The sequence below is a fragment of the Anser cygnoides genome, chromosome 1 (genome assembly GCF_040182565.1).
Source record: "Anser cygnoides isolate HZ-2024a breed goose chromosome 1, Taihu_goose_T2T_genome, whole genome shotgun sequence".
Taxonomy (NCBI): domain Eukaryota; kingdom Metazoa; phylum Chordata; class Aves; order Anseriformes; family Anatidae; genus Anser; species Anser cygnoides.
In genome coordinates this window covers 111923470-111934440 of record NC_089873.1, presented here as the reverse complement: position 1 = coordinate 111934440, position 10971 = coordinate 111923470, and the positions used below count along the sequence as shown (strand labels likewise).

The window sequence follows — 10971 nt, the reverse complement described above, 5'->3', positions numbered from 1 at the left end:
GCAGGCTCAGTTCGGGAAGGACGGCATCCCGTGGGAGGGACCCCGCGTGGGGCAGGGGCACGGAGTGACCGTGAAGAAGCAGTAGAGATGAAGTGTCAGGGACTGACTGCAGCCCCCATTCCCCGTTCCCCTGCACTGCTGGGGTGTCTTTAGTTTGCTCTCCTTGTTTCTCACTTCTGTATCTTGTTAGCAATAGGCAATACATTTTGCAAATCTCTCTATGCTGAGTCTGTTTTGCCCATGATAATAATTGTTGAGTGATCTCCCAGTCCTTCGCTGTATTTTCTTCCCCTTTCCATTTGAGGAGGGGGAGTGAGAGAATGGTTCCGGGGGATCTCGGCTGCCCACCTGAGTAAAACCACCACACCTCGGCAAACGGGTGAACTGGAAATAGTGCAATGAACCAGGATACACTCTCCACTGTATCTAATAAAAATACGAATAGGGCTCTTTTCCTCTTTACGAACGCAACACAGACTTTAAATATTGTAAAAGTGAGGTGAATCAGCTGCGGTTGGTTTAATTTATAAAGGCAACGCATGCAGGACACGCCAGCCCGTTCCAAGTCCCACTGCCCCCTCCCCTCACAGAGCCGCCGCCGCCGCCGTGAGTGGGCCTGAGCTCGCCCGGCCCCTCCCCGCCTCCCATCGCGCATGCGCCTGCGCCTGGCCCCGCTCCCGTCGTGCCCGTTGCAGCGGTTCCCGTCCCGATCGGAGCGGCCATGGCGCTGCACGTCCCCAAGGCCCCGGGCTTCGCCCAGATGCTCAAGGAGGGCGCCAAGGTAGCGGCGGCACCGGGCGGGAGCCGTTGCGGACCGTTAACGGCGGCACCGGGGCTGAGGGGGCGGGAGGGGGAGGAAGGGGGAGGGGGGCGGCTCGGCGTGGCGGCGCGGGGAAGGTTCTGGAAGGGCGGGGCGGAGCGGCGGCATGGCGGGGCGGGAGTCCCGCTAAACCCCTTCAAGTCCTGTCCGCAGCACCGCGTCCTGCCTCTCCTGGAGCACCCCCGGGGCGGTGACTCCACCACCTCCCCGGGCAACCCGTCCCAATGTCTGACCGCTCCTTCTGAGGAGAAATGTCTCCTAATTTCCAACCTAAGTGTCTGGAAATGGGTTTAGGAAGGTGTTTTGGCTGGGGAGGTTCTGTAGGTGGTGGTCAGCGAACTTAAACTGGACCCTGCAGTACTATTATGTGTATTTTTGAGTATTTTTTGTTGTTGGGCCTGTAGGAAAAATATCCTTGTCAGGGCTGTAAAGTAACATGATGTTTTACCATATATAGCATCAATATAATGTGGGTCCTGATAGTAGTCAAGGACTGTTCCCGAATGAGCAGATGCTTTCTGCAAAAGAGGGAGCAGAAAAGAATTAGTTTTTTTTTTTTTTTTTTTTTGTGAGGGAAGACGGGAGGAAAATTTGGTAGCTGCTGCTTGATGGAAAGTGAAGTTAAGCCCCTTGGCCCTCTTTGTTCCTTTCAAAATCTTCCGTGTAGACAAGGAATGGCCTGTTTCAAGTGTGGGGAGAGAGTAGGGAAGCAGAATGGCACAAATGCTGATTATCTAAAAGAATCAAGTCAAAGTCAAGGCCAGAATGTCCAGGGCTACATTCTCCCAAACAAGGAGGCAGCTGGTGGTCTGAGATGCTTGTTTTGCATTTAGAGAGTAAGTATTGTTAGAGAGCATCGTTCTCTTTCTTATCATAGGGTATGAATATGGTATACCTGTTTTTTAAGTAGGGCCCTTTCGAGGGTTCTGTCCTTACAAATGGAAGCTGGCTGATCAGCTTCTCAAACGCAAATCTTTTCTGAATCATTGTGCTTCTGAATTTTCAAACCACGTGTTTGAATGTAGAACTAAGTTAAATGATTTGGTGGAATACAGACTTGTGAGTAAAGAAGCACATAAAAAACCCTCATCCTTCCCCTCCATCACCAAGTTAGTATTGGTTATTCTTTATCTACCATTGGTATGCCACTAATATATTTTAGAGCAGTTAAGACGTGCAAACTGTTAAAAACTGAGTCTCTTCTAAAATGTTCTGTTCAGAAACTTACTGTGCTTGTTGAGCTCACTAGTTCAGTAGGAGGACGTGCTAGTTGTTGTCTCGTCTTTGGTTAAAGTTTAGTTTCCTTTTAAACTTTTTTTTTTTTAAATACCAGCACTAAATCTATCAGGAACTTCAGTGCTCTTGTTAGATTACTGCTTCTTTGCTGAGAAGTGAGTAGTTCATCCTCTTTTGTGTTAGAAAGCCTAATTCTGATCAGAACGTTTTTTTTATTTTTTTTAGCATTATTCAGGACTAGAAGAAGCTGTCTATAGGAATATCCAAGCATGCAAAGAACTTGCTCAAACCACCCGTACGGCTTATGGACCAAATGGTAAGTAAATTCTAAAACTGTTGTAGTGATGTTGATCAAAATGGTATGTTTGAAGGCCTTGACCAAGTATCATCCGTTTCTTTCTTGAGGAGACACATTGGACTTGCTACAGACCTCCTGATACAGTCATTGTAGCTATAATGTTCACAGGATTTTGTTGGGTTAGTTCTTAAGTTATACACAAAATACCTGCTTTTGCCAAACAGTTACTGTGTCCTCTTTGCTGTCTTACTGCTAAATGGAAGACCTACAAAAATTAAAGGAAAGACAGTAACTTGGTAGGTGGTCATAAGTGTAACCATTCTGTGTCCTGACAGATACACCAAGACAAATTGTGTTCTCTAGGATTGATAAATTAAATTATGTATCAATATTTATGAAGAGAAAACTGCTTATTCAGAAATGAATGTGTTCTCCTTAATGTAACACACTTCTAAGTGTTATTTCACAAAAATATTTTAGATTCTTAAGTTGTAAGCAGCGGTAATGTTTTGATGTGTGAGATAAATCCGAAAGCTATGGAAGCAGTATTTCTGTGCAAAGCAACCCTTGCCTAATAAATAATTTTATCCCCCCCCCACACCCTTAGGAATGAACAAAATGGTTATCAATCATCTGGAGAAGCTTTTTGTTACAAATGATGCTGCTACTATCTTGAGAGAGCTGGAGGTGAGTGAGTGAAATAGCTGTTAAAAACACAGCTGGAAGGCTTAATTTCAGGCTTCTCTCATGTTGCAGAATGTGATAGTGAAACCTTTGCATGCTGTAAAAGTAGCACAGAACCAGGAAGAAAGATGTCTGATTTATGTTGTAGGGGAGCTGTTCAGTTCTTTGTGATTTTTTTCCATAGATATTTATAGTCATGCTTATTACAGAAATTACCTAATTAAATTAATTGTACTGCTTTCTTTTTCATACTTTGTGCATACAGTGTATCTTTAGATAGAACTTGAAGTAAGAGCACTTATACTGGATGCACAGGAAAACCTGGAGCTGCAGTCTAGGTGGGATGTTAGTGACTAAGAAGTGCAACTCTTTTTCTACAGGTCCAGCATCCGGCCGCAAAAATGCTTGTGATGGCTTCCCATATGCAAGAGCAAGAAGTTGGAGATGGAACCAACTTTGTCCTTGTTTTTGCTGGGGTCCTTCTGGAGTTAGCAGAAGACCTTCTGAGGATGGGATTATCAGTCTCAGAGGTAAATTCTGTTATTGCAGTTCATGGAGCTTGAGTTCAGATTGCTATTAGTGTTCCTGGGTCGTAGAACTGTGAATAGTCTGCTTCCTTCCAAATTAATTTTTAGTCAGAGGTGTACAAAGAAGAACAACATACGCTTTGCTGTTTGTGATTGCTCGCTTCCCTTGCAAGCTTTTTCATTTGTTTATGTTTTATGTCTCTTTTAAATGGAGGTAGAAGCAGTTTGAATGCATACCTAGGTAAAATAGTAAGTGTCTGTTATTTGCTGCACAGGTGATTGAAGGATATGAAAAAGCGTGCAAGAAAGCCCTGGAAATTCTTCCGGACTTGGTGTGCTGTTCTGCAAAGAACCTTAGAGATGTTGAAGAAGTGGCATCTTTGTTGCATACTTCAGTAATGAGCAAACAGTATGGCAACGAAAGTTTCTTGTCGAAGCTCATTGCTCAGGCCTGCGGTAAGTGGATAAGAACACTTCTGTGCATGCATCTAAAAAACTGAGTGGGTTTGCTTATGATTAACATCTTCATACAAGAAAAAAGGCATGGTTAGTTTGTCAGGTTAAATTGGTGGAATAGATTAGCCTCTGAAATAGTATGGCCTTCTTTCTCATGTCGAACTCTTCACTGACGTAGCTGAGAAAAAGCCTGTGCTTTCTACTAAATGTTTATAGAAATAGGTTACTACTTTTATCTTTCAAGCAGAAAACTGTACTTTTTTTGTCATTAAGAAGATTGTTACACTTCAGAAAAGTTGTTGCTAGTCTCAGCTACAGAACAGTGAAGGCAAGATTGCAGTTGTATTGAGCTGTTGGTTTCTCCCTGTAAAGAAAAAACTTTAACATTTGGTTCAAGTGCTTTCTGAAATACTGTGGGTCAAGCTTCACTCTTGAAATACAAATGTGTAAATGGATGTTTGAACTTTTATTCAGGCCTGACATTATATTAATGTTGCTTTCTGTTTATTACATTTAAAAACAGTTTAAAACGGTAAATTAGAGAGAAAAGGAAACTTACTTGGTGCAAGTTATCAGTGGATTATTATTACCTTAAACTAAGTGGGCAGTCAAACTGTAAAATTCTAGTACTTATAAAAAAAAAACACTCCAGGCAGTATTTATGGTGTCATAGTTTTTACTTTATTCATTAAGCAACAAAAATACAGTGTTTTATTTTCCTCCCAAACAGTCTCTATTCTTCCTGATTCTGGTCATTTCAACGTTGATAATATCAGAGTGTGCAAGATTGTGGTAAGTTGGGCATAGCTAGCTTTACTGTTTTCTAAAAAGTTTAATGAAAGGAGTTTAATTTTTAGATCTTTAAACTTTTGAAAGTGCCTTTTCATACCTTTTCATACGTCACATACCTTACTTTTGACCACCAACTGATCTTAAGATGGGAACCTGTAAGACAATGTTTGTTGCTAAATCAGCTTAAGACTTTTGTTGGTGTGACAGTGAAGGTTGCCAGGCTCAGATGGATGTAGGGACTGCTTTTTGTAAAGGGTACTGCAGCTTTCTGGCAGTAAATGGTCAGTAATACAACTTCCACCCATTCCATCTTTTTTTCTGCCAGGGTGCTGGTATCTCTGCTTCATCAGTGCTGCATGGCATGGTTTTTAAAAAAGAAACTGAAGGAGATGTTACTTCTGTCAAAGATGCAAAAATAGCTGTGTATTCCTGCCCTTTTGATGGTATGATAACTGAAACTAAGGTATGTAGGAGCTTAAAATAAGTTATGTATCTAATATGTGCTTATATGTGGTTCTTAATCTCTTATTTTTAGCTTTAACTATAAATATTTTTGACACTTGGTGATTAAGATATATTTGATAAGATTGAGTTCATTAGTTTAAAAAAGTTCATAGAAAACTTCTGAAGCTAATTTTGCTTTACGGGGTTTTTGGAGGTATGGGTGTGATTTTTATTTTTACTTTTTTTAAGACCAGCTATGTGCTACAATGTCTGTATCTTACGATTCTCTAGAAATGCTAGAATTGCTGTTTTTTTGTTTTTTTAACTTGTTTTACTGACATTGCCTGAGAAGGGTGGTGGTATGATCAAATAGGATGACTTGAGGTTTACAGATGGGTTGTGAGATAAAAACGGATTGTCAAAAACTTTTAGGCATGTAGCTAACACCGAACTGATAAATGTATGTGTTTTACTAGGGCACCGTACTTATAAAGAATGCTGAAGAGCTGATGAACTTCAGTAAGGGAGAAGAGAATCTGATGGATTTGCAAGTCAAAGCTATAGCTGACAGTGGTGCAAATGTAGTAGTAACGGGTGGCAAAGTGGCAGACATGGCACTTCATTATGCCAACAAATACAATCTTATGTTAGTCAGGTAAGTACTGGAAGAGCATAAAACATTTGGTCTACCAGGTTTATGAAATTGGCGTATTGTTTCTTGCCTCTCAAATGACTTATTATACAGAGTATTGCAGACTGGCTTTCTAGTAGATCAAAACCTGAGCTGCAAAGTGGTGGTTTCATAGCTTGTGTTTCTTGATAGTATTTCACCTCTATATGGAAACTAACTGGGGAGTAATTTGTGTATATGATACTGTTACTTTGGCATAAGGGTCTTTTACAGCTTAACTGAAATGAACTGTCGAAATTTGTTGATTATGTGGCCACAGAGATTCGTTATACCGTAAGGGTACTCCCTGGTCGCAGTTGTCATGTGATACCTTAGCAATGGTGAGGTGCCTACATACTACCCTACATACCACCATCACATTGATGGATGGAATAACTAATTCTTAATACTCTTCAGTCACTTCTGTGGGCCTTCAATCTTTTTGTGTATAAATAAGGCATATTTGAACAGCTTTGGTAATTTCCATGTATTTGGACTGCTTGTTTTAAAATTATTACAGAAATCATTGTATAGAGTCTTTTTAATTTGATGCGGTAAATTTTGATGGATGGCTTTAGTTACAAAATGCTTACTAAGTTAAGGAGAGAATGCTTACTTGTGTATACTAACATTTGTTCTGGAGACTTGTGAATAGAAAAACTGTTTCTGTTTTTTAAAGGTTGAACTCAAAGTGGGATCTGAGAAGACTCTGCAAAACTGTTGGTGCAACAGCCCTACCCAGACTGGTACGGAGTCCTCAAATGAGGAGCAGATGGGAGGGAACTGACGAGCAGATTCATCTCTTGACCTTTCTTTTTCTTTTCAGACTCCCCCAACTCTAGAAGAAATGGGTCACTGCGACAGTGTATATTTATCAGAGGTTGGAGATACTCAAGTTGTTGTATTTAAGCATGGTATGTTCTATAGAAATCCTAATGCCGCTGTTCTGCAAGTATGAAACACATATTTTTACATCCAAAAACTTAGTTCATTGATGAGCATCTGTCTCTTTAACAGAAAAGGAGGATGGTGCTATTTCTACTATACTCATTCGTGGATCGACAGACAATCTGATGGATGATATAGAGAGAGCAGTGGATGATGGTGTAAATACTTTTAAAGTACTTACAAGGGTAAGTAACCAGAACATTTCAGTTACCAAAACTGAGATATGGACCAGTTAGAGGAAAGATCCCTGCTTGCTTTGGGCTCATTTGCTGTAGGGCTGTAACAGGTGCTTACATTGCCAGTTTTGGAGAGTTCCTGATAACGTAGGAGAAGCTGTGTAGGGAAATGGCTGCAGATGTCCTTGTGAGCACAGTGTACGTACAGCGCTCAACATGCACTGAATTCAGTTTTTCAGGAATGAGGCAAGTCCTTGAAGATAGATTAGTTTGTACTGCTTTCTAATGGCAGTCAGCTTTTTGACCTCTTTGTAAGCCTTTCGTTTCAACATTCCTTGAAAACCAGGCACGGAAGAAAAGCTAGATGGCTTGTTTTTCTCTGGGAATTGAGAGGAAGTGACTGGTTGCAAACCATATTTTCTGGTTTATTAGTGACAAGAAACTTTCTCCACATAACACAGATATATTTCATAAATAGAGAAACTTAGTTCATTTTTTCTTGTGATCAGCTTTTCTGTGTTTTTTTGTTGTTGTTTTGTTTTTGAGGGAGAAAGGAAATGTTTGAATATTTACTTGGAACCTGGCATGCAAAAAAGAAAACTCTTGCCACTGTTTCTATCTGTATATATCAACACATGCGCATTGATACAGAGTACAGAAACACCCATAAATTGTGCATTTATGTTTGTCTCCTGAAGTTGTCTGAAGATAGACTTTGTGTGTCTGTTAAAAAGACTGGGTGTTCTTAAGTGAACACTGGTTTGCCAGAGGATATGCAAAGTTCTTAATTGTTTTTAAAGCAAAAAAACTACCCTTGTGATACGTGCTGATACATTAAACTTAGTTCAGAATAGATTAGTTTCATTCATGTTGTCTCCAAACTACTTAGCAGTTAATAGAAAAGATTCAAAAAATAAAAAAAATTCAACTCTTGGCTTATGAGTAATAGAAGTGACTTTTACAAAAAAAAAAAAAAATGCAGGTATTTTCAATTTGATTTTTCTTTTTTTTTTTTTTCAAAAGAAGCTAATTTGGAAGAAATAAATAAATTCTGTTAAACTGATAAAGTCTTCTAAAAAGTAAAAAATGAACATGATATTTTAAGCAAAGCTTCATTTTGGTGTGGTTTGTTTGCAGGATAAACGTCTCGTTCCTGGAGGCGGTGCAACAGAGATTGAATTAGCCAAGCAGATCACATCTTATGGAGAGGTACAACAATTTTTTTTTTTACTTATATGTAATGTAATTACTTATATTTTAATTTATGTAGATACACCTACTTTTATACCAAGATACGTATGTATATTAGTGCATATAAATGAATAGTAAAACGTGAAAAAAGTACCTTCCTATCTTACTGGTTCTTTCAAATGCTTATGTGGTTTTCAACTTCGCTTTAGACTTGTCCTGGACTTGACCAGTACGCCATCAAGAAGTTTGCAGAAGCATTTGAAGCCATTCCTCGGGCACTGGCAGAAAACTCTGGCATAAAGGCTAACGAAGTCATTTCCAAACTTTATGCTGTGCATCAAGAAGGCAACAAAAATGTTGGCTTTGATATTGAGGTAAGAAGTTCCTCACATTACTTGCTGCTCAGCAGTACCGGGTTATATTTATAAGTACTTCTATTGCAGTAAGTATTTATAGATAAATTCAAATCATTGAAGCTCTGTGTTTCACAGAGCTAGAATACTTTTATTAGAATTCTAATACAGAAGTTTTTTTCATCAGCAGGCAGTTAAAGCGAATATAGTATAGCAGCCTCGTAGCAGGTGGAGAGAGATACTGAACTAGTATGTTACAGAACAAATCTTCAGTGATTACTTATTTTGACTTCCTGCTAATGGATTAGAAATGAAAATCTTGTAAAGAGAGAAAACAAGATCAGAAAAGTGGTACTTTGTTGTAAGCTTAAAAACCTAATAACTTGTTAGGTAGAAGCCTGAGAAAACTTAAAAATAAATAAATAAATTTCCTCCTGCCTGATAGGCTGAAGCTGCTGCTGTGAAGGATATGTTGGAAGCTGGTATATTAGACACATACCTTGGAAAATCCTGGGGTATCAAGCTGGCTACAAATGCAGCAGTAACTGTCCTACGGGTCGATCAGGTAAGCATAGAAATAATTTGGGTGAAAAACTGAAACCTCTGCTTTAACTCAAGGTTTAGAACACTAATGCGAAGTATGCGGATGGTCTGGGAATACAAAGCATAAAAATTGATGTTTGAATGTTGGTTTAGAACTAAGAAGATCAGGAATTAGTTTTTTTTAGGAGCTCATGTTTTGGAATATGAGGTGTGATATTGCTGCTTCCATACAAGTGTTACAGTGTTCATTTTTTAAGATATGACGAGGATAATTGATACCCATGCCCATAAAGGAACTTTTTGTAGGAGCAAGGTTTATCACAACAAAACCTTCTCGTGTATGTTGGTTTATTTTTAACATGGAAAATCCCACTTAAGTAAAATGGGGGTTATAATCTTAATGGCAAAAATCTTTATATATTTTGTGGAATTCCAGCAAAAGTGTATTTGCATGTAAAATTTCTGTAGATTATTATGGCAAAAACAGCAGGCGGTCCAAAAGCTCCTAAACAACAAGGACATTGGGATAAGGATGACTGGAAAGATGAGCCTGAAAAGTAGTATGCAGTAAGCTGATTCTGTAGCAGCGAAGTATCAGTGTGTGAGTGCATGCATGACAATCACGTGTGGCAGATCTGCATTTTTCTTGAGGGCACATAACACTGCTGGTCTTGTGCTGATTGCTGCATTTCTTACTCGCCACTGCGAGTTAATCTTATTCCTAAAACCAAACTTTCACTGCAGTTTGTTTCATTGTACTCACGAGGTCGGTTTTAGTTTTACTTTGTCACTATAACAAGTGCAGAAATGAGCCTCTAACAAGGTAGGATTAGTGGACCTTGTGCCTTAAACGTGTGATGTCTAGGCTGGAGTGCAGAACAACAGCTCTGATAATTCTGCTTTCTCTTGTATGCATCCTGTGCAGCAGTCACTGGCTAGTTTATTTAAGCACTCACTTTTTCTTAGACTAACTGAAGTCATAATTTGCATGCAAAGCGAGGTAAAGTCCTTTGTCTATCAGGGCTCAGTTTCTGCCATTTTCAAGGGAAAAAAAGGATTTGTGAATTAACCAGATGTATAATAATAATCACCGGTTTAGGTGCAGAGCAGGGAACCTGCATGATTCTAGTGAACGTTGTCAGTCAGCATCATATGACTATAATAAGATGTTGGGGGAAGAGTGATTCTGACTGTATCTTTTTCTGCTTCCCTATCACCTTCAAGATCATTATGGCAAAACCAGCAGGTGGCCCTAAACCTCCATCAGGAAAGAAAGACTGGGATGAAGACCAAAATGACTGAACAATTTAACTGTGCTTCTTAAGTTACATGATTGAGTTTTGTAAGATTCCGGGTGGGGCCTGTCATGATGTTTTGGTCCCTTTAAGTTATGAACTGTCCACTTGAAGAACTTTGAACACTTCAATAAATGTACTTACTGTTAAAATGTTAACTCTCGTTTTATTTGGACTTGGTATAACATGTTTACTCCCAGTATGTGAATGCGCAGGGATGTGCTGTGTTGGGGTGAAAGTGTGTGGGTGTGGTGGGGTGACCTTGGCTGGCTGCTAGCCACCCACCCAGTTGCTCTCTTCTTCCCCCTTCCTCCACAAGATAGGGGGAGAAAAGATAAAAAAGCTTGTGGGGACATCACTTACAGTTACAGTCGTGGGAATTATGTGATGCGGGGGGTGGTGAAAAACAAACTAAAACACCTTTCCCCTACCCCATCTCTCTTCTTCCTGGGCTCAACTTCACTTCATTCCCAACTCCTCTGTCTACTCTCAGTGGAGAGGATGAGGAGTGGGAGGCTTAGGTCATAGAATCATGGAA

The 10971-nt window shown here is 39.8% G+C and overlaps 1 protein-coding gene across 3 annotated transcripts; it reads left to right on the top strand.

The window, feature by feature from the left end:
* Positions 1–619: 619 nt before the first annotated feature.
* Positions 620–10591, top strand: CCT8 (chaperonin containing TCP1 subunit 8). Of its 3 annotated transcripts, none has more exons than XM_066977817.1 (16): positions 620–781; positions 2282–2372; positions 2962–3041; positions 3419–3568; positions 3841–4021; positions 4752–4813; positions 5139–5276; positions 5734–5912; positions 6607–6673; positions 6754–6841; positions 6945–7060; positions 8189–8260; positions 8452–8616; positions 9041–9160; positions 9607–9705; positions 10363–10591. In XM_066977817.1, the coding sequence occupies exons 1-15, from the start codon at positions 722–724 to the stop codon at positions 9697–9699; spliced, it is 1662 nt and encodes a 553-aa protein (XP_066833918.1). In that variant the 5' UTR covers positions 620–721; the 3' UTR covers positions 9700–9705; positions 10363–10591. The 3 variants fall into 3 exon arrangements, with proteins under 3 accessions (XP_066833918.1, XP_066833923.1, XP_066833927.1); XM_066977822.1 differs by having other exon boundaries at positions 9607–9739; XM_066977826.1 differs by lacking the exon at positions 9607–9705.
* Positions 10592–10971: the final 380 nt, after the last annotated feature.